The sequence below is a fragment of the Siphateles boraxobius genome, unplaced genomic scaffold, assembly GCF_051911475.1.
Source record: "Siphateles boraxobius isolate OS27281-9 unplaced genomic scaffold, OSU_SipBor_1 7, whole genome shotgun sequence".
Taxonomy (NCBI): domain Eukaryota; kingdom Metazoa; phylum Chordata; class Actinopteri; order Cypriniformes; family Leuciscidae; genus Siphateles; species Siphateles boraxobius.
The window spans coordinates 12,763,293-12,787,693 of record NW_027509197.1 but is presented as its reverse complement, the minus strand read 5'-3'; the positions used below and the strand labels follow the sequence as shown (position 1 = coordinate 12,787,693).

The 24,401-nt window shown below is 38.9% G+C and overlaps 1 protein-coding gene across 1 annotated transcript in view; it reads left to right on the top strand.

Moving 5' to 3' along the window:
- The window catches only part of fam117bb (family with sequence similarity 117 member Bb), a 45,415-nt gene that overhangs the window by 4,722 nt on the left and 16,292 nt on the right, over positions 1-24,401 (top strand). Inside the window, exons 2-3 of the mRNA XM_077217118.1 lie at positions 7,920-8,089; positions 24,009-24,101. Coding sequence (XP_077073233.1) covers positions 7,920-8,089; positions 24,009-24,101 — 263 coding nt within the window. The remainder of the gene's footprint in view (positions 1-7,919; positions 8,090-24,008; positions 24,102-24,401) is intronic.

The following is a 24,401-nucleotide window of genomic DNA, read 5'->3' as shown; positions in this document are numbered from 1 at the left end:
GAAACACAAATGAGATTCCTGTCCTTTCATGGCAAGGCCATTCCACCAAAACTTGCTTCAAAAAGTTAACAAAGACATGACAAAAGAGCTTAACACGCAACCAATAATGTTTGCTCTTCTCATGCATCATGCATGCACATTTGAGCTTCCGTAAGAACCAATGAGGTTCATTCTCATGTGTCTGCTAGCGCAAGAGCCAATAATATTGTTTTTTGCGCATCAAGCAATTACTTTTAAAGCTTCTTTTACCATTTTTGATGTGCTCCATGCATGTGCGTTGATCAACGCTTATGTGAATAAAAGCCTAAATTAAATCCGTTAAATTAAATCATATAAAGGCTTCGTATAAGATTGTGTCTCTTCAGAAGACTTTGATTAAACCGCTCTAATCATATGGATTTCTTATACGATGTTCTAATGAACAGAGTTTTGGGTGAATGGACATGGAGGGAGATACAGATATATCTCAGGTTCCCTTAACTCTTTCCCTGCCAGCATTTAAAGGGTAACTCAATCCCTGGTCAGAGCCTGACTCCACCCACTGGCAATATTTGAAAAATGATTGAAAAGTGTGCGGAGCCCAGTGGAGATAGAGGGTACGAACCGCGGGCAGGGCTGCACGGGGGGGCGTGCATCTGAGACCCGCATTTCATTAGCGCTCACTCTTTATAGGTAGGGCTGTCGCGATAACCGCAATATTGCTGTACCGCGCTACTGACAGGCCAACCGCAGAGAAACGCAAGTAACCGCAGCAACCGCGAACCGCGTTTTCTTTTTTCATAAGGCAACCCTTCGTAGTTCGTACCATGTGTATTGAATGTTAAATAAGTTAATAATGATAACAAGACTGTTTATCATGGTGATTTGTACAGAGGATTCGTGGATTTGGACTTAAGCCTAAACAGACAGTGAATGTGTTCGACTGAGTGCGTGCGATTACCTGCGTCTGTCTTTGAAGTCAAGTCATGTATATTTGTGAAAAGGTTCCCGTTTCCAAGGAAAGCGAAATATTTGTCGTAGGCTATCATCCTTTTAATTGTATTCATGGTATTTACCATGAATGGCGTCAGCGCTGGTCAGCATTACACAGCGCGAGGAAGCCGTGGGGGGAAAGCACCGAGTCACGCATTGAATCAATGCCATTGGTCTCTATTAAGTGAAGCATTGCTTCAGCTTTGCCCAAAAGTGAAGCATTGCTGGCCAGCTGAGCCTTGAAAAGTGGAGCTCAAAGTTAAACAAACATCATTTAAGGAATCCGCTTTTTTGAACGTTTTTGTTGAATGAACGGTTTAATGACTCACTCAAAGACAGTCCGTTGGCATAACAACTCCGCGCTGAGTGACAGTCTTTCAATGCGCAGAGACGCTGTTTAGTTTCGGTTACATTGTTTTTGTGTATGCGGACCACATCATAACACGTACTTATATAGCAAATAAATATAAATAAATAAATGGCGGTAAAACCGCATATCGCGCTATTGAGCCACTCAAAATTACCGCAAGGGAAATTCTTTCACCGCGACAGCCCTATCTGTAGGCATGTTCACATTAGCAGATAATGAGTTGCCATGAGAACTACTGACATCTCTATCTTTTCATACAGATTACATAAACAGAGAATATTTGTTTTCGTTTTGAATTAGATCATTTAATAGCAAAAACTTAAATGTTTATTAAGATATATTGCTTATATCTATGGAAAGCTTTGCAGTCCAGCAGTGTTGTTGCAACCAGCAACACTTCACCTACATCCCATCCTAACCACTGTACTAAATACAGATAAAGCTAATGTTAAAAATCTACGCTAACTTGAAGCTATCCTAACTGATGCAATACTATGCTACTAACTAACTATACTTCTAACAATACTACACTAACAACTATGCTAATTAACTACCTAGGATACACAAAATAATCTAAATAACTATATAAATGCTATGCTAACTAGATGCTAATATACGCTATCCTGATCGTTTTCAATACTCGACTCGCTACAGTGGTTTTGACGGAACAAGATGTTATTATACCAGGGGCTGAGCCTATGCCAAGGGCGTGGTGAGCTGGTACCTGCTTACGTCATATGGGGAAACAACTTCCAATAGGAAAATTCAAGTGCAGTAGCCACCGTTCAACCTGAAGAGGGCAGCAATCAGACGTTTTTACACCATATTGTAGTAGAATTAAAACACTTTATACCCAAATGTCAAAAAATTTACTCGAATCAATGAACAGCACTAATAAAGCCCCAGTCTTACAGATCTTTAACAAAAAACAAGTTGTTTTAGGGTTTAGCACTTTTGGTCATTTTCACAAAAGTTTCATGGCCCCCAGTATATTTTGTTGTATGAATATCTGAACATGCATTATATAAAAGGACCAGACCCTCTGCTTTAAAAAAAAAAGTTATTCTAGCTTCATGCATTCCTTTGACAACACTTAAATGTGGGTAAGTTTAATTTTAAAAAAAGCAACATTCTAAGCAAAAAGCTGAGAAAATCGCATTTTTGTCAAAGAATACATCTGGATCTTATTTAGTACGATGATCAAAAGTAGATTGAGTAGATCGAGTCCATCAAAACCCTTAATGCGTGCACAGTCATATAGCACTTCCTGGGTCAAAATTTCTTTCAGTAACATTAGGCCATTTTGATTAATATATGCAGTTTGTGATCGCATTATTTTTCATATGTATATGATCGCTCGTTTCTGCTGCTTCTTTGCCTGTGTTTTGAGCAGAAGATTCTGTATTCGATAAGGAAATGCGTTATAGCGCCCCCTACCTTATAACAGTGATAACTCGGAAAGCTGTAAAAACTTGGCGGGGAAGCGTTTTCTCATAAATGAAGAGTTATCATGTCAAAGCCAGGGAAAGTGTTAAACATATCTTCATGCGTTTCATAGATAAACTAATGTATTTTGGGTTTGGAATGACATGAGGGTGAGTAAGTGATAGATTTTTTTTATTTCTCGGTGAGCTATCCCTTTAATGATTGCAAAATGACTTTTTTAATATAAAAATGTGGGTAGTGGACATTTAATTAAACAGGATGTTTCAAAAAAGCAATGTGAGTCAAGACGCAATGGCGAAATGCATTGTCTTCATGTGTATAACTTATTGCCTGTAAGAGGAACTTCTCAAAACAACTAAAAACATAAGAAAAAACTAGAACTATTTGACTTCACTTCACACCAAGTGTGAAAGTGTTTTTCTTTGAACGTATTCCTCAACATTTCAGTTCATTGTTCTCAGGATTAAACGGCACCACTGCACATAAGCGCCGCTTCGTTGCAACTAATTTTGCATATGCTGTTGTGTTTCTCAGTAGCTTTGCTCGTGCTTTTTAAGATCTCCATACAGACATGGTTCTTTTGCTCTTGGCTGGGGGTTTAACGGGGCACACACACTCCCAGTCTTTACAGAGAGGGATGGTACAGGCAGGCTGGGACGAGACCAGGCTGATCTAACTGTCCACACAAAGAACACTATTAGGAGTCAGGTCACTATTACACCCTTTTATTTCAGCTGCAGGCCTGATCCACAGTTTTAGAGCTACAATGAGTCTTTTGAAGTATCTATTCACTAGTCCATACAGGCTTTGATATGAGATGTGAGATTTCAAGAGACTGTATTCTACATACTTGTAGCATTTAAACAGCCCTTTTTTAGCTTAAGAACTGTTCACACTTGTTAGGTTTGGCTCGATTAAAACAAACTCTGGTGCAAATGCTCTGTTATAAAGTTTAACTTTAACTATATAACGCGCAATCCAAAGGACCACTGAGCTTGGGAAGTTGAGTGTGTTTGAGGGGAGGGGCGGCGGCGGCACCATTGTTACTTTCTAGAGCAATTAAATACTCTTGTTTCGCCTGTTTTGTTATATACATCCCTAAAAAGTGCCTAATACTATTTCTATATTGAAATAATATCGGCATTATAATTATGACTGTGATATGATGATTGATTTTTGGTGCCCTACGCACAGCGCATGATGCGCGTGGTGGGAGCGGCGGCGCTCAGTGTGAACACTGCCAGCTGAACCCAGGTGTGCAAAAACAAACTCTGGTGCAGTTCGACTGATACATGTACACCACATGGACCAAAGACATTTAAAAGAACCACAAAACAGGATGTGATGTCACAAGATGCAACCCTAAAAAAGACAGAATGGTGAAGCACCTGGTTCTTTTCATCACAGGAGCTTTGTTTCCCATTACAGTTCATTACAGGTGTGGGAAATGCTGTCTCCTAGCAGCAGTTTGCATGTTTATCGGAGCAATTCCTGCTGCTGTTTTTTTTTCTTTTTCACATTTTATAAGATCATCACAATGGTAAAAATTCGTAAAGTTCGTAAAAATATTACCATGTGTGCTGCACAAATCCTGAAAAGTGAAGCCAAAACATGTCAAGCGCCCCCTGGTGGCTGGCTGCAGTATACGTCTTAAACCCCTCCCTCTCCATGTAATCGAATGGGACGCGAGCCAAATAAAAAAAATTCCAGTTACACTTCAAATATTTTTTTCCAAAGATTGTTTCTGTCATTTTCAGTAGTTCTTGTCACACAAACATATGTTCAAGTGTCCGTTTTCCCATTAAGGTTTTTTTTTATTTTTATTTTTTTTACTTGGTGTAATGTCATAATTGACAGCTGTGCTTGCGATTGAGTTTGCGCGAGTGGGGGTCTGGGCGGTACCACAGGATCACTAGTGGGCAGACTTGGTACAACGAAATCAGCAACATCTCTTACTGGGATATTTTGGCTTCATTTTTCTACAGTGGAAGGAAGCGGAGACGTCCTTTCGATCTTTTTTTACATTTTTAACAGAGTGCATTTAGGCCAGCTCACAGCATTGTTTCGTTTGTTCTGTTGCAAAATATACATCAAAAAGCAGTGTTTTTTTTGTTTTGTATCTTTAGTTGCGTTGGCAGTGAACACCAAGCGAACCAGGACTAGTCTAAATGTATCGTTTTCTTTTTTTCGTCTGGACCAGAAGAATGGAGCACTGAAGTGTGAACACACCCTAAAGGTGATGATACACATTGCAATTTTTTGAGCAATGTTGCAGAGCGATTGTTGCTTGGGAACTTTCCCATTGAGAATGGGCAACAAATTTCTATCTGAATAATTTAGATCGGTCGTGGGCCCTGTGACTCACCTGGTTACCCGTTGACGGCAACATTCTCCAGCAACATTGCTCAAAAAGTTGCCCAGTGTATCATCACCGTTTTAAATTACAATTAAGTTTCTAGGTCGCTGCTTTAAATTTAATTTCATAATTTACTTATTTAAGCACTATAGACTAATGAATGATTGAATTAAATTTAAGTCTGTACTGTTTTTATGTGATTTACTAGTTGTTTGTACATTCAAATAAATCAAATGTAGGTAACGGTAAATGTTTATATAATTTAGAAAGTTTATTTGTTAATTTATTAGAAGATGAAGTGTTAAATGTCAAGGGTGTGTTTGGATCATAATCCTGTGGGTTGAGATGTTTGTGAGAACAAGATAATTATCTGTACTGACTGAACTGGAGGCGTATTATTGTACTTTTGATGAATTGCTGTGACGTTATTATTGTTTTAGTCTAGTCACATTCACTAGTTTGAGGAGACAAAATTCAAGAGCACAGCTTTCCCAAGGACGCGGCTTCTGGGCCGCTGTGTGTGTGTTATCAGTGTTTGTGCAAAGTCTGCTGAGTGAGATGCAGGGTAGACGCAACACAATAACCTACTGTGCATAGACTGAGACGATAAGAGAATTCACTGCTCAGTAGTGCATCATAGCATCTCTTATATGAGCCAATCAGAGATGAGATAACATCCCCGTGTGATAGTCTGTCCTCTGTGCATCTTGCTAGTTTGTGTGCATGTAATTATGTAGTTCACACAAACACGCGCATAAAGATTTGTCAGTCATTTCAGTGTAAAACCGTGCACAGTTAGGTCAGAAACAAACACTATACTAGAACACAAACACAGATGTGAATGTTTAGCCAGTACATTGCAGGCGTGTGGTCCTGTTGTACATATTTTCTGTGCATTCCTGTTTCTGTGAAACCTCAGTACTCAAAGGGGTTTTATGTCTAAGCCAGTTAACCTAATCTGTTATAAATATTCTGATAAAGACATATATAACGTTGCAAAAGATTTCTATTTCTAATAAATGCTTTTCTTTTGAACTTTCTATTCATCAAAGAATCCTGGAGGGCAAAAAAATGCATCACAGTTTCCACAAAAATAAGCAGCACAACTGTTTTCAACCTTGATAATAATAGGAAAAAAATATATATTTTTGAAGGATCATGTAGCCTAACACTGAAGAAAATACAATTTAGCATTGCCATCACAGGAATACATTTCATTTTTTTAAATATATTTAAATAGAAAACAGTTATTTTAAATTGTAATTATATTTTACAGTATTGCTGATTTAGCCTATGAAGTATAAAAATAATTGGTATCAACTGTAATTGATAAATATCGGCATTCATTGCTATTATTTTTCAGGTAACTAGATATATACGTGTCAAGTTTAGCAAACTATTTAAGATTCTTTTCAAACTGTATCTTTTACAGAGAAAACCTACTTTAGAAAGCTAAATTTACCGTATGCTAATGCTCACTAGCCCACCCGCTGAGGCAAAACCTAGTATGCAGCGTGTACTCGTATTGCATTATGATCTGTGTCCTGACACAGATTTGCATTTCAGAATTCATTAACCTGTTAATCTGAATTTAGATTAGCTAGAACCCTTTCCATTCACATTGCATAGAGTTGTGAAGATATTTCAGGGCCTTGCACGTGCACTTCAGTTTCTAGAGAGCAGTGACCATGTGGAGTCTGCAACTTGAGCTAACTAGCCAATTCCTCTCTTTTTCTCACATGGCTTCCCCCAAAATTCCTTACAGGTTCCTCCTCTTTAGATCCTCGCTCACGTTCTTCAATGTGTACAACACGCAGAAAGTCAAGCCAGCTCTGTATTTTAAAATGTAATGCAAGATCCCTGTTCTGCTTTTTGTAAGACTGGAGTTTTCTGTAGTTTTGTCTTAAAATAACAGAAGATCCACCCAACAGTAAAGAGTAGTAGTTGTTTTGTTGCTGAAGTGTGTTCACTTTCCCATTGTACTATTGGAAGCAAACAAAGTTAATGGTTCCCCTCTGATTTGCTTCCCTGGATACAACACACACACACACATAGAAAGAGAGCGAGAGAAAGACTGATGTCACCTATGATGCAAAAGATAATGGGACTTTCTTAAAATCCTTTCTGAAAGACTCAATACGCAGAACTTCCTGTGTAAAATCCCTCGCAGATGTCTTCTCTTCAAAGCGGCACGGAACAGCAGGCCGCACTCTTTTACTGTACGTCTGCGCTGTGTATTCAATAGCGTGAGTTTACATGAAAGAAAAGTCTTTAAAAGACTCAGACTGACAAGAGAAGGAGAGAAGGCCATCGATTGTGTGCTGGAAAGAGCAGACGAGAAAAAGAGAGCAGGGACAATAGTGAAGGGGGCAATTACTCGTGGAGACACACCAAATGTAGGTCGAGACACGCGGGCCGCTTCCTCCACGCCAGTCGAGCAGTTAATCAGCTTTAGTTTTATTAAAAGAGCTACTGGACACCAGACTAATTCTATCTCAATCTGCTGGGTTTTAATATTCATCACCATCAGCCCAGCGGACATTCACACTCAAGCTGGTGTAATCTCACACACACGGCTGCTCTCTAAGCACTCACAGTGATGTATTGTGTTCATAACATGCAGCCTCTAACTTATGTTCTTCTTCTGTTTCCCTCCCATCTGTTTTATTCTTCCTCACATATCTCATTCATCCATCTTTCAATCGAACCCTGTCTCCCCCTCCCCATCCTTCCTTCCCCTCTTTATCTCCTCTGCGTTTTCTGGCTGTCTTGCAGACAAGCATAGACTTCCTGTGGCAGGGTCTTGGTGTACCACCAGCAATAACGGTAGCATTCGTCGCACCTCCTCTTTGGACACGCTCACAGCCCCTTACCTGTCTGGACACTGGCCCCGGGACATCATCCACGCCCCTTGTGCCCCTTGCATGAGGGACAAATCCACCCAGGTGAGCTGCCCCACTTGTACCCTTTATGTTGTTACACTGTGTAATAACAAGTTGTGCATTACCCAACATCTCACTCATACACACCTCCTATCATACACGCCTCCTATCATACACACCTCCTATCAATCAGCCATTCACCTCTACCCGAAAACTTTCCGCTCCGACCTTTCCGACACCAAATACCTACGTGCATAAACGCGTGTTTTGCAAACCACCAGCATGAATCACCTGAGAAACACTTGCTTTGTGCAAAAAACAAACCCATGAAACCACCACAGACATGTCTTTTGTATGCGCTCTGAGTCGACCTGGGTCACTCGCCCACTTCAGTTGACCATGAAACACCGACCTAAATGGGAGACCATTTCAATTATTCATACCGTGGGTTTTTAAAAATTAACTTTTATTCAGCAGGGATGCATTAAATTGATCAAAAGTGACTAAAGAAATTGATAATGATACAAAAGATTTTTGTTTCAAATATGTGCTGTTCTTTTGAACTTTCTATTCATTAAAGAAACATGCAAAAAATGTATCACAATTTCCACAAAAATATTAAGCAGCCCTACTGTTTTCAACATTGGTGATAATAAGAAATGTTTCTTGAGCAGCAAATTAGCATATTAGAATAGTTTTCAGTGTCACATGATCCTTCAGAAATCAGAGTAATGATACTGAAAATTCTGCTTTATCTCAAATTACATTTTAAAATATAGTAAAATATAAAACTATTGTAATATTTCACGGTATTACATTTTTTTTCACTGTATTTGTGATCAAATAAATGCAGTCTTGATGACCATAAGCGACCTCTTTCTAAAACATTTAAAAATCTTACCAACCCCAAACTTTTGAATGGTAGTGTATGTATGTTAAAAGAGTAGCTATTATTTCTAGGGCTGCAACTAACGATTATTTTGATAATCGATTAATCGGACGATTATTTTTTCGATTAATCGATTAATCGGATAGAAATTAAATTAGACTTTTTTTTTTATTATAACTAAATAAAACCGTAAATCAGGGTATTTATGTGTAAAAGTGTACTTTAAAAAGTGCAAAAGCCACACATTGAGTTTTACTAATATCAATATTTGCATTGTTTTTAATGATAATTGCTGATGGCAAGTTGACAAACATGATTATTGTTAAAAAAATGATATCCAACATATGTTTTAACACAATTTTTGTTAAAACAAATTTACACAGACATGTTGTTCAGATGTGAATATCTGGACAAAAAACAAACTAAAAACATCTAAAATATATAATTCATTTAATTTTTATTTAAAATTAATTATATATAAGGAATATAAGGATAAAGAATATAATATATATTATATATAATATATAAAAGAATAATATAAGGATAAATTGATTAAATAAATATAGAAAGACTGAAAACAATTGTGTTAATGTAGAGCCGCAGTAGATCGCGTTTGAAAAACAATTAAAACTTAGTAGACAAATGCTATAAAAAGAGAACGGAATGGAGGTAACGTTACCCAGCAAGCTAACAGGCTTGAGTAAAGGACAGGAGAAATTATGCATTAGTGCACAAGCATTCGCTGAAAACCACTGAGTACAGTGACTAAAAAACAATATTTTACTGCTGCTGTTATTAACTGCCTTTATATTTAGTGCTTCGCTTTGTAAAGACCGTTTTAATTTAACCTATTTCTGCGGTAGCGCTATTTGAATCCATCACTTACGTTGCGAGCGAACTGATTGCGCAACCTGATGCTCGAGACAAAATACAGACATCCCAAGATCCCGGAAGTCCCGGGAGTCTCCCGCATATTGATTGCGGCTCCCTGATGCCCGCGAATTAGTTCAAACTCCCGAAATCTAGAGCGCGCAAGCAAGAGCGCGCATGCGAGACAGAAGAGACTGCTCCAAACCGTGTAGCGCGCGCGCTCGGCAGAGCGCCTGAGGGAGAGAGACCTTGCGTGTGTGTGCGTACCAGTAAACGCTCCCCGTGACGTAAGCAGACCAACTAATCGATAATGACATTCGTTGACAACGATTTTCATAATCGATTATAATCGATTTTATCGATTAGTTGTTGCAGCCCTAATTATTTCACAGATATAACCAGTGTGGGTCTGTAGTGCACTTACTGATTTCCAAAGAAATTGTTCAAAAATCAACATTTTCATATTTAAGTGAGGGTTCATGTTGTTCCAAACCAAATTTTCTTTCTTCTGAAACACAAAAAGAAGATATTAAAAAAAATCATCTGTGTGTAGTGGCCCCTACAATGAAAGTCAGCAGGGGGCTGATGTTGTTGGCCAGTGTGGACTTTCAGTGTATGGACCAAAACAATTCTTCAAATCATCTTCTTTTATGTTCCACAGAATAAACAAGTCATGCAGGTTTGTAACAACATGAGGGTGAGTAAAGGAGAACAAAATTTGCATTTTGGTGTGAACTATCCCATTAAGGCAAAAAATATTTAGCACAATCCTGGTCAAATAAACAAATATTACAATCAATAATCCTGTATTCATCTTTATTCATAGTTTTCCAGTAGAATAATGCCATAATTGCACCAAACTAAAATGTGCAAAATAAACCTCTCAAAACGAACCGTCACTCTTTTACCTTTGGTGCGGTGAGTGCGTAGGACACACAGATGTGTTCTCGCATGCACACTCTTGCCTGTGTTTGTGAGCAGCTATTAACATCTATTACTGTTGGATTTTTATGTTGTTTTTCCACAAGTCCAAACACAGATGTTAATTTTGCACTGCCTGAAAAACGTAACTCTACAAAATAAGAGAAGTGTAATGTGAAAGTTATTATGGATAAAAAAAGATAGTGTGTAGAGAGAGAGAGAGAGAAAAGGAGGAAGCCTCTCCCTGGTTTGTTGAGAGATGAGAGGAAACTGTGGCATATTTCTGGTGAAGGCCTGAAGCTTGAGCTTGAAGCATTCTTTCCTGAAGCTGCCTGTTTTTCCAGTTTGTCTTCCAGAAACACTTTAGAGCCAGTCCATATCTGAATATCAACGTTTTTGCACTGCACAAAACAAAATCCTTAATTATTTGTGGCTGGCATTTCAACAAATGATTTATTGATTTGAGTTTGAATGTACATATGTCTGCTATCATGATTGAGGAGGCATATATTAAAAAGGAAGTGATGTCAGAGGCATGTTTTCATTTAGATCACTCAAACCCAGTCCCGGCATCCATAAGAAAAATCATAAAGATTAAACACCCTGGTACTCTGGGGTCTTATTTTACCCTCTCTCATCAATGTGTGTGTGTGTGTTTTTTCTTTGGAGATCCTACACCTCCTCCACCCAGCTCTTTTTATCAGCAGTGTGCCTGTCTTACAATTAGTGCAAAAGGGAGCTTTGTGAGTTGGAGGCGAGTGTGGAATTTGGACGACATTTGCAAAGCTTGCTTTTTCTCCCTCGACCATCACGCCAAAATAACCAGATCTTGGATCCATACTCCGGTGTTAGTTGCCAGGGAGCTGAGCTCACACCTAGTGACCAAACAACAACACGGAATGAAGCCCTTTGCTGCTCTCCCTGCCTCCTGTGGGGAGCAGAGAAATATGCAGCCACACACACACATGAATGCGCTCTGTGTGAATCTGTATACACCAGCTGTAACAAGATTTATAGCCGATACAGGATCAGTGGAGTGTGAGACTGTGTTCTGTAAAATAGCGGTTTTGTACTTCTATGGACTGCACGGCACACGTGTTGAAGCTGCTTGATCCAGTGCTGTAGGTTACGTTTCATGCTTTGTCATGCGCTCTGAGAAAGTCAAGGAGGGGAAATCGAGACAAATTCTACATGAGCCTTCTGCCACACTGCATCATAATTACATTAATAAAGAAACCTGATCAGACACGCATGCTAAGCTGCGATCAGAAGCCAGACCTGAAAAGTTCCTCATTTTCGATAAATGAGTGCTGCTGAAATTACATCACCTCACTCCCTTGGGGAAGAGGCCGAATCCTTGGAATGAAGTTTGTGAAACGTTTTTACTGGCGATGGTTTTTTTTTCTTACTGCATAAAAACATTTCTCATGGTTCTAGACTGGCCCCTCCGGGTGTCTCACGGCAAAAGATTATAAGGAGAAATGTGAATCCACAGAGGCATTTGTGTGGATATGCATTGTCATACTAGTTTTAGCAGTGCTTGCTAGGGCAAGCATCAGCATTAATTTTAATGTTGCTCATAGGTAGGTTAGGATTTTGAACAAACCCTTCGACACGTCATATGTTCTGTGGACAAGATTGATATCTCAAATAGTGTGACTTAGGGATAGGAATCATGAAGAACTTAGTAATTCCGGTCCCTCACATATCCAGTTAGTGATTTATTTTTTAAATGATAAAGAGGGGGAGGGGGGGTTATAAAACAACAATAAAAAAAATGCAATTGCATTGCTAAATGATGATATAATTTCTATTAATAAATCAAACACAAGGGTGTTTTTATGACTTTTCAGTCTGTTTAGAGGTGTCAAATACAATATTTGACCTTAATTGTTAAATATCAATACTACACAAAAAAAAATTACAATGTGATAACATTTATTTTTATAAAATGTTACTGACCATTTATAGAAGTGAATGTTTGTTACTATTATCTTTTCTGTGTTTTGATCTGAGCCATTTATACAGTTCAGCCAAAGCCCCCCCCCCCCCCCCCCCTCACATTGACAAGTTTTGCATGGGAAAACGCCACTCACATGTCATGTCTCCATGAGCATCCTTTAATTTGGACCACCCCCCCCCCCCCCCCCCCCCCCCCAAGAGTGCAGAAAGATCACCATGTTCACCTACATTAAGCAGTCACAGTGATGTGAGAAACATTTTTAGGCTGGAAAATATGCTGTGGGATTCAATTGTGCTGTTGCCAGGGGGATTTCCATTTGTAAGGTTTACAGCACCATGTACCTGCGGAAGAAAAGCATTAACCTTTAACAAGTGCCCATGTTAACGTACGCACACTCGGCCCTCAAACCTCAGTGGACCTGCCAGCTTTGTTACTTTTTAACAAGAAAGGCCTTTTTGCCATGATAATCCCCTTCCGCACTGACAGGCTAAACATCTGAACTATTTTCCAACACTGGTGTTCAATGTTCAGAAATCCTGTGGTAAATTTGGCACTCTCTCAGTAACAGGCCTTGTGTTCCAGTCCAGCTGAAAGAGAGACAGGTGAATACCGAATAAAAGCCTGTCCAAGGGGAATTCACCACGTGTATTCCCCTCTGTATGAGTGCTCATAGGGTTACAGAAAAGCTTAGCTGGCAGATTAACCAGACAGTGCTCAGCTCTCAAGTGAGGACCCAAAACTGCCTTCTATCAGGGTTTTAACCCTCTGGGGTACAATGGCCCCAAAAGTGTTTCGAGACTTGAGCAACATGCAAAAATTATTTTTCCTTTTTTCTTTTTTTTTTAAAAGAAGCCTCTCATTCTCACCAAGGCTGCATTTATGTGATCTAAATGCAGTAAATATGAAATATTACAAACTTATAACAACTGTTTTCTATTTAAATATATATTTTTAAATGGATTTTATTCATGTAATGGGAAAGCTGAATTTTCAGCATCAGACTCCAGTCTCCAATGTTGAAAACTGCTTAATATATTTGCAAAGAAAATGTAGTATTTCTTGATAAACAGCATTTATTTGAAATAAAAATCTTTGTAACAATATATACAATATAAAATGTACTTTTCTTTACTGGTATTTTTGATCAATGTAATGTTTCCTGAATAGTAGTAAATTGAAATAATATATTTCTTTAAAAACTAATCTTACTGACCCTAAAATTTTAAACAGTACAAAGTCAGTTCTCCTGACGCCACACATGTGTCCTAGGAGAGTATCCTATCCACAGGAGTGATTCATCACATTAACTATTAACAGAATCCACTAATGTTTGACAACAGAAGGCCCTATTTTAACAATCTAAGCGCATGGTCTAAAGCGCAGGGCGCAATTGCACTTAGGGCGTGCCCGAATACTGTTGCTAGTTTAACGACGGGAAAATTGGTCGGTGCACCTAGCGCATGGTCTGAAAGGGTTGTGCCTATTCTCTTAATGAGTAATGGGTGTGTATTTTGGTGTAACGTGAAATAAACCAACCAGAGTCTCATCTCCCATTCCCTTTAAAAGCCAGTTGTCCTCGCGCAATGGCGGATTGCTATTTTGCATGATGGAATTTGCAAGCGGAAAAACTGAACGCGTCTCCAGGGAGCATACGAATCTGCTTGTGCGTGAGGTTAAAGCGTGTGAGCAGACCATCTACGGGACAAGCCGGATTCCAACATATCTTTATGTACACAATATTAATCTTTTACAGTGCTGCTCGGGCATCCCTGTGTGTGTAATAAGTAGAGTGTAAGCGCGTCGTGGACTCGCAAATAGGCGCACATTACTAACGAGCTCTTTAAATAACAAAAAAAGCAGTCTATTTCAGTTGCCCCAAAATATCAACACGCCAACAATGCGCTTGAACACACCTCTTTTTCAGACCAGCATGCCCATGGCCGCACAAATGGGCAAAAATGCATTTGCCATTTAAACAACGTGGTGCAGGACTTGAAAATCATAACTGCGTCGGCCTGAAACTAGCAAAAAACACTTGTATCGCGTCTGGCAGTGCATTGCGCCGGGTGAATGATAGGGCCCTAATTGTTAACTTTTTGTCTTGCTTTTGAACATAATTTTCTGTTGCTGTGTCTTTCTTTCTAAATGTTCTTTTCTGTCCAAAAGTGTCCAAATACTTTTTAGGGCCCTCATTGGGGGGCCACATATAACAACTTACACTGACGTTAGGTCCTCAGACTACAGACGTGGGTGGGAAATGCAAAATCTGATATTTACATAGCGGAAATGGGGTTTTCCCATCTCTCTCTCTCTCTTTTTTTTTGTTTCTCATGACGTCTGTCACAGGAGAGTTGATCTGCTGTAAATCTTGTTTGTGTTTTTTCACTTTAGGTCCTTTTCCAACATTGGTTTGCATATTTTTTGCACTGTTTTTTTTTTCGTTCATGGTCTACTAAACTCCAGTGACTTTGCTCATGAGTTTCCACTGGCTGACTGGGGTTACATCACACACCCAGGGCCTTTACTCATGACCTGTGCTTCAAAGCGAGTCCAAACACAGCGCCCCTCTGTTTATAAAGAGCCTTTTGTTTCTGTGTTAATCTACTCTTGAGCGTTGGCCCTACTGTAACTTCAACCCTCTCTCTCTCTCACACACACACACACACACACACACACACACATACACACACATACACACACACACACACACACACACACACACACACACTGTTCCCAAATGCAGTCTGGTCTAGAAAACCACACTCATGCTTCACTTACAAAAATGTACCTTGGTCACTTTTTTTCTGTCAAAATACCTTGTTACTTCAGTCTGTAGTATTTCAAAGAATGTTATGACTATTACAGAACTTTTTTGTATATTGTACCATATTGGTTTTTGACTAATATTAGAGATTTTTTTTATTTATAAGTGTCAATTGATATTGATGTTTAATTTTTCATGATACAGCTGTATAGTTAGATTACTTTTGCTATAATCTAAATCTCACTTAAAGCAAGTCTTTGAAATGCTAATAATTAAATAAAACTGTTAAATGTAATCTTTAACTAAATTAAAATCTATTTTTCATATTGTACATTGTAATGTTATGAGGCCTAAATTGACTTTTAGAGTTTAAAATGAATGTTTTACTTAGTGTTTTATTTTTAATTTAATTAGACAAAGTATAGAATTTTAAGGTCAGCCATTTATCATAACATGAATAATAATCAGTTTATTGGCCAGATTTTTTAATGTGAGTGCTTATCATGGTTTTGTAAGGGTTGTACACTGTAAAAATGATCAATAATTTATGACAACATATGCTTTATAAGTTTTTACATTGCTTTTAACTCTTCAAAATAAGTTAAGCAATTTTCAACTTGTTTAACAAAGTTATACAAGATTCGACTAATTAGTTTAGTCACTTTAATATCAGTTAAGTTGAAATGACTTAATTTTAAGTACAATCAACTTGGATGTTTAAGGCAGCAACCTTTTTTTTTCTTGCAGTGCATGAGAGAGGGGTTGTACTGATATAATCTCCGGGTGTGGTTTGTAGAAAAGACGAGTCAAACCACACAGTCTTTGCTTGCCAAATCCGTGGCACAAACTTTTAAATTAGCCTGACAAACTGCTTGTGCATCTGTAAACGCGTGTGAAAGAGAGTATCACACACACACTGTGTATATCCTGGCAGGCCTGAGCAGACAGATGCTCCCCCCTCCTCAGCAGAGAATCCCCCTGTGCAGCATCCACAGCTGCTGAACAGAGCCGTGTTTGTGTGTAGCCAGCCTGCTCCGCTGGAAATCTTAAACTGCTGGGAAGGAGGAAGTGATCCTGGCAGTTGGCTGCAGCTCTGAGAGAGAGTTAGGAGCTGGGTAGCGCAGTCCTGCACTCAACACAACAGAATCAGTCATGGAGCCGGATTGCTGTAGAGCAGCACAGCTGAAAAACGACACACACGCAGCAGCCTTCAGAAAGAGATGGACTGTTTGTTGTCTATCTCAAAGCAATCGACTTAGCTGTCAGGTTGAGCCATCACAGGCCCGACACTCACAGTCGTAAAATACTCTGGGACTGCAAGAGTGGGTGTAGACCAGTGTTTTAGCTGAAACCTAACAAATGTGAGGCATCTAAGCATATAAGAGTGGTGTGCATGTCTGCTTTTCCACCGTCGGGCCTAATGGTCTGTTATATTTCCACTTGTGCTTGGTTCGGCACGCCACGATTACAAACCACTCTCGGCCTGGAACCGTGCTGGTAGAATGCGTGTAGTGATGCCGCTACTCAGGATTGGTCATTTGCCTGTTGTCTGGCTACCATTTTCTCTGTAGCTGACCATGCGCATTCTGATCATCCTCCATAACGTTGCTGTTGCTATTTGCATCTCTACCCATCCGTAAACTCTTGCATTACCAATGCAACGACTGACGCATTTGTATTGCATTCTAAAGGGCTCTGGTTTTCAGCCCCACAGCGGAAAATGAAACCATATCCATACCGGCACAGAAAGGAATGGTTAAGCAACAAAAATGGTTTGGCCGGATGGTGGGAAACGGCTTGTCCATGACCCTGTTTATACTTGGTGGTAACATCTATTTTGACTGATCACAAATGAAGAGAGTAAATATAGGTGAAAACAGGGACCAAAATGTTTTTTGAATTGAAAGTTACTCAAGCCACATTCATAATTAGAAGTTCATGTCACATTTTTAAACAACTACAAAACTGAGGAATTCAGCTTAAAAAGGTAGTTTTTGTGGTTAAATATCAAGTAGGCTACAAATTTGCTTTTTGTGTAAACGTTGCATGCACATGGATGGAGAGATAGATACGATTTTATAATATATTTATTTGTTTTCATGTATTTTAATTAATTAGATATTTATTCTTATTTGGAATTTTTACAATTTATAAATTATCTTTATTTTGTTTTAATTTATTTAATTTAAACGTATTTTTTTCATTCATTTGTTATATGTATGTATGTATATGTTTTTTTTTATTTTAAGATCACCTGAGGCCGATGTTCGTACCCAGTGTAAATGAGCCCATGTGATGCAGAGTAAACTGAACGGCACATCATTAGAGAGGACTTGGTCACCATTCACTTTAACACTCATAGGATAAGAGGAAGCCTGCAGAGAGAATGAAAGAGAGGAGGAGGTAGAAAAAGCAGAAGTGTATAAAGGGAGTGTGCAGTGATGAAGAGGGGGGGAAATATGAAGAAAAGAGGGATCAGACTTAGATGAGTGTGACAAAACCAGCAGAACAATAGCTAGAGAAGCAGAAAAGAGCGATGGAACAAAGAAGCACATGCACGGATTAATTAAACAAAGAAAGAAAGGAATTTAGAGGAATAAATGTTGGTGAGGGGTAGGAGAGGTACGCCGGGGCACAGGAGCCACTCCTGCGGCTCAACTCCTGGAGGTTCACAGGGCATGAAGTTAATTATGAAGAGAAACTTTATCTTACTGGCTTGTTCAGCCATGTTACCCTTTCTCTTGTTTTTGGCTCTGTTCTCTTTCTATGGGTTTAAAAAAATATTTAAACCGGTCAGAATTTTAACTTTTCTGGCACATTTCCATAAATGGTCACAATCTATATTTAAAGTCAGAATGAAATCAAATTGACCGGTTTTCTTTCTTGCTACACATTCCTGGTATTGTGCTATATTAACTTTCTCCATCTCCGAAACGCCTTTCATTTTCTGAAACACTTTCTCCATCTCTGAAACGCCTTTCAGTTTCATTTGACGTCACCAAGGCAGCAAATATTTTAATCAACAGGTGCCAGGAGTGTTTCAGGAGGGAAGTTGTCCTCCCTAATGGACTCCAAACCCTGGTATGTAATGTCCAATTTTCATGATCCATGTGAATAAAATGAAATCCCGCTCTACTCTTTTTCCTCATTGAATATCCAGTTTCACTTTGAAATGCATTACATTAAAAGGGTTGTGAATGTTGTTTTACTGTAAAAACAAGCGTTTCTCATTCAAATGCATTTCTGAGTGAAACTAGATATTTAACTGTATATATGTAATGTAAGACGGGACTTAATTTTATGTTGGAATTTGATTGGATTGGGAAAATTGCAATGTAATCTTGTTGGTTCAGAGGCAAAAAAAAGTTATTTTGGTTAAAGCAAACATTTAGCTCTTGCATTTGTGAATAATGCAGAAAGACCAGGAATATTTATGTAAGGAATAATTAACTTCGGGCCATTTGAATTATCAGAAAAATAAAGCACACCCGAAGTGGAGTGGCATTACTCCGCTTATACTACGGTTACCACACCTCAAAACACTGTTCAGATGATGCATTTCAAGACATTTGTCAGGTTTTTGTCCTTAAAACGTTCTTGTGTGTAGAACTAATTACTTACCCATCTAATCCCAAGCCTTAATGCAGTTAAGTGCTAAAATGCTAACTCGCTTCCTTGTTTTGGCCTACGAAGTGATGTCATACCTGCACCACTCTATTGTTTACTATATTTATTTGTTTGGTCAGTGTCATACTGGGTTTTGGTTCTTTTGTTGTTGTGGTCTGTATACGGACCTTTGAAATAACTGAAATCATTTGGTGAAGTGAAATGGAACTGTAATGCGGTCAAGCCTGCCTGGAACTCCAGGCGTGCGTTTCCCTGAAAATAATTGCACACCTTAGAACGTTTGTAAACCAATCAGATTCAAGCATCCAACAGCCTCGTAGTATAATAAGAAAGTAATTTTGTTGTAATGCTTTTTTTAAGCATGTCAGAGCAATCGTTTTGCTGTGATCATACAGTCTTGAATGCATGTGCACTTGTGTGTGATGTCAGCTGACGTTAAGTATTTGTTTTGAAGGGAGTGTGAATTGGGACACACGTCTAGAGATGTGTCTAGAGACCGAGCCTCAGGCTGTACAGAAACTGAGAGAGGAGTCGACTGGTTTCCCCGCACATGTTTGTCACCATTTGTGTCCAAGGCCATTGGAAAGTGAGTCAACGTTTGTGCGTCCCTGATGAATGGGCCTGCTAATTAATGGTGTGTGTGGATGTTTGCGTGAAAACATATGTTAATCATGGGTGGTTGTTGACAACAGTATGTGAAAAACAGGACAATGGTTTTGAGAAAAGCAAAGTTTATTTTAATATCATGATGCACATCACAGAAAAAAAAACATTTTCCTATGTTGTGTTTTTGATTGGTTGTCTTGACAGCTAATGTCCCAGGCTGTTTCCAATGCCACAGGCTTTATTATTTCTGTACTGCATTGTACAGTTTTGGTGAGGCAAAGAAATTACTTTTCCATACCTCCTCAACATAAGATCACTCTTCATCTGTGGCAGATATCTAAATAAGGCCATAGCTGTTCAGTAATAAATCTCCTACAACGTTCTGAGTGAAAGTTTGTAAACTTGCTAGTAGAGGCATGTTGAGTGTATTGGGTGTAGAATGATCTAGAGTTGTTTATGGTGAAAACCCACAGGCTGAATCTCTGGTGTTTTGCCGTTAACAGCAGTGGGAGGCTGTGCTTACCCAAATACACAAGACAAGCCCTGATCAAGAGGTTCCCAAACAAATCGTTGTGTGAGTGTGTTATGATTAGGGATGTCACAATACCAAAATTCTAGTAGTCAGTACCAATACCACCAAAAGTACACGATATTCGATACCAAAGTTGATACCATGGTTAAAAAAACAATAATACTTAGGCCTAAACATTAACTTTAATGGGGGGTGGGGTAAATGGATGGGGTGGGGGTGTTATACATATTTTTACAAATCAGTTATAATTATCTCATCAAAATGTTTGCTCACTCAATGTGTTTTTATGAGGTAATTTGTTGCAATAGTCAGTAATAAGTGAAAAGTTAAAAGCGGGGTTTAGAACGAAAATCACCTGAGGACAAGCGCAAGTGGGAAAAGCCCTACACACTGAGGTAATGTGTGTGATTGTGAGCCAATAAGCGTTTCGCGTAAGGCCATGATGTGTACATACTCACAGCTGAGCGATTCTCATAACTCTAGGCTGACGTGGTGTACTGATTATAAGAGCTGTAGGTGACTAAATTATTTCCCAGTTGTGTGTTAGCGACTTGAAACTACCAGAAACTACTTTCTCTCACAGAATGCTGTGTTTTGGCGTGGTATGTCACATGTTTGAGGAATGTTCATGTTTACTGCTCTTATTCGGGTATCTGAGGCAGGTTTGTCAGAGCTGGTGTTCTCTTGTTTGGCGTCCTTTTTTTGGACGAGATTGGTATTAACGCGTACTACACTGTAAAAAGTGATCAGTTGACCTAACTTAAAAAAAAAATCGAGGAAACCCGTTGCCTTAAAATTAAGTAAATAAACTTCATGACAATTCCACATTACTTAATTTTTTTAAGTAAGTGAACTGAGCACTTTTTACCTACATACTATTTTAGTGTATGGTATGGAAGTTCATAGTATACAGTACACATTTTCTTTAACAATGGAATACCCAAATGATTTACTACAATTGCCAAAATGAGCTGAATGAAGCCAGGCACACTGCAAATAATTTAGTTACCCTTTCCACAGTGCAATTTGAACAACTTAACCTTCCAATCATGATGGTTAATTTTGCTTTCTTGACTCATTATTTGATCAGATTGACAAATTGGATTAAGTTCAAATTGGACTCAAAATAATGTATTTGGCATCAGTTATCATCTTGGATATAAAGCACTTGATTAATTGATGTAGACAACAATCTAGCATACTACTGTTTGAAACATGTATAGTTGCGTAATAGTTGCGAAACATGTCCATTTTCAAATGCTATTTAAAAAAACAAAAAACAAGTATACATAGTTCCTGCAAGTGATGCATCAATGACCACATCAGTATTAATCAATATTAGCTTTTTATCTTCAGTATTGGTTAAAAGATTGTAAGGATGATATATCAGAGAATAAAATGGCTCATTACCTCTTTTCACTTGAAGCATGGTGTTTAAAAATATAGACTAAGCAATATAGATTTATTATATTGAACTTCAGATTAGAACTTCAGATCAGTTTATTACATAATAATTATTGGTATATCTGCATTCCTAGTTTCAGCAAAGTAAGTTTATATTTGTGTTGGTACTGTCCTGAAGACACTGTCAGTCTCTGCTCTGGCTGGTGTTTGTGGTTCTCTTTGTAGAGAGATTTCACACTGTTGAGCGACAGACACTTCACAAAGGAAGCTCAAAGCCAGAAGCCATATGCCCTGCGTGCCTCTCCATGCTCTCTTTGGCAACAGCAGCTGCATTTTTACATTTAGGAAGGAAGTTTGCAAATAAGTTACACCAACCAAGTATTCTTTAAGTATGAGCTTTAAGCGGTTTGTTATCAGGATGTTAAAATTCTAATTCAAATTCACCATCCCCGGCTTCTTGCCTTCACTTGTGTGTTTTCATGTGTGTGTGTTTTCATGTATGTATGCGTGCGTGGGTGGGAGTGATCTGTCCTGTCAGGGGTATTTCTTTGGGACTTTGTTTATGAATGAATTTAAAGGGCAGGCTAGACAGCTCATTGATATGGTCATAAAACATCAATTTTTCCTTCTAACAGTAAAGCAGCTCTTTGTGATGGTGTACAGGGCCCAAAATTAACTTTATGCCACACCTGCTAATGGGGAGAGAAATAAACAACCATAAATATTTCTTATTTTACCCTTTGTATTTTTTGTGCGTGAATATATGCGTGTGTGTGTGTGTGTGTGTGTGTGTGTTCCGATTGAAGTGCAGTTATTTATAAGAACTTTTTCATAACATATGCAAGATGAGCCTTAGGGGTGGGAATTGGCAAAAATGTGACGATTCGATAGTATTGCGATTCGATTATGCGATATTGCGATTCACGTCCCCCATATTATTCAAAGGCATTACAAAAAATTAGGAAAATAAGACCGCTCACCTCACTGTAAATGTCACATTTAATTCTGTAAACATTATCTTCTACACATTAACTGCAAAAACTGAAAAACTTATTGAACATTCGGGACACATTGCAACACTGGTTTCATCACTTGCCCACCGCGGCACCGCAACAAAAAAAAAGTTTAAAGCGTTAAAAATGTTTAACGCAATTACGCAGTATCCGTTAAATCCTGCCTGTATTACACACACACACACACACACACACACGACCCACAGAAAAGACGCGCGTCAGTATCAAGTTCTCTTTCGGGCTTGAACAAACCATAACACACACAAATTATGCCAAAATGTCCGTTTTGTCGAGTGTTCTCATAAGAGCAATCTTGAATTATTTAAATAAACGTAGAGATTTGTGAGAAAATGTGACGCGTGTCAGATCGCGTCTCTGTCCCACATTGGACTGCATTAACGAATGTACAGCTTATGTACGCTCAACGCCTGTCGCTCACTCGTTTTCATTCACTCCGTCAAGTGAACAGTAGGCTATTAGTGGACTAACGTTAACTTAGGGAATAGGCCTAACTTAGTGAATGAGGGTTTAGAGGGCGATTTCAACCCATGTTCTCAAGCAGTGAAAAATAGAGGACAATGACAACGCGCTGACAGACAAGACCGAGCAGGTAATATTTAATATGAAACAAACAAAACTCACTGAGCTCCCAGCACATAACTTAAAATTATTTAAATACAATAGAGTAACATAAAGCAGACATAATAGAGTAACATAAACTTGAGAATAATAATAAAACCGAAATTTACCCACACTTTCGATTTGAAAGATGCGGAGCGTCGTGTACAACCGTAATACTGAAGCCACTTTCATTTGAATTTGCTGTCGAATGTACGACAACAAAGCACCGCAACAAGCGCCACCTTGTGTATGTAATACGCAAATGTAAATGATCAGAGTAAACTCTGAGAAAACCGGAAAGTAAAACAGATAATTTTATAATTAAATATCGCAATACTTTGCGCTACTGTATCGATATAATTGCGTGCGCAAAATATCGCGATACTGAACAGAATCGATTTTTTCCCCCACCACTAATGAGCCTGATGTTGAAACATCATGATTCATTCTTATTTTGGTTTTGTTGGCATAATGAGACCAAAAAAAGGTGAAAACAACAACTCCTAATGAGACTTTTGATGATAAATTTTCCAATCAAGTTGATTTGAATTCCTCGCAAAATTCCATTTAAACCAGGTAAAGTTGCAGTTCCTAATAAAGTTACTAGCTCAAAGGCAGGTAACCCCAGTTTTGGATCTTGGCGAGTGTTTATTTTGGAAACGAGTCAAACGACCGCCTCAGCATACTCACGAGTCAAGAAACAATACGATGCTGTGATGATCAGAACGTGTTGTTGTTTCATGTCTGATGGTCTCATGTGTTTCTCTCACAGACCCCCAGTGCCTGGGCCGATGAATGCGGAGAGAAGAAGAGAGGCTGTCACAAGCGCTCAGCCTCCTGTGGCAGCACTGACCAGCTAAAAGAGGTCAGGACGCGCTTAGGACCTGATCTCCTATCCTCCCCCGTGCTTTGTTCCATTCAGCAGGGCCGGGGCTGGACCCCCTCGTTGTCTTTCTCTCCCCCAGTGTGAGATTGTGGATGAGGAGACGGGGCAGCAACAGGGTGTTTGGGAGGGGAAGATTGAGGCTATGTCATTATCATATTATTGGCAGTCTCTAGTGAACCAGAAGCAGCCTGGTGTCACCTCGCATTACACCCTCCCTTCCTCCTGTTTTTGTGTGCACCCTTCCTTCCCCTGTCTCATCCTCCACTGGCTTCATACACT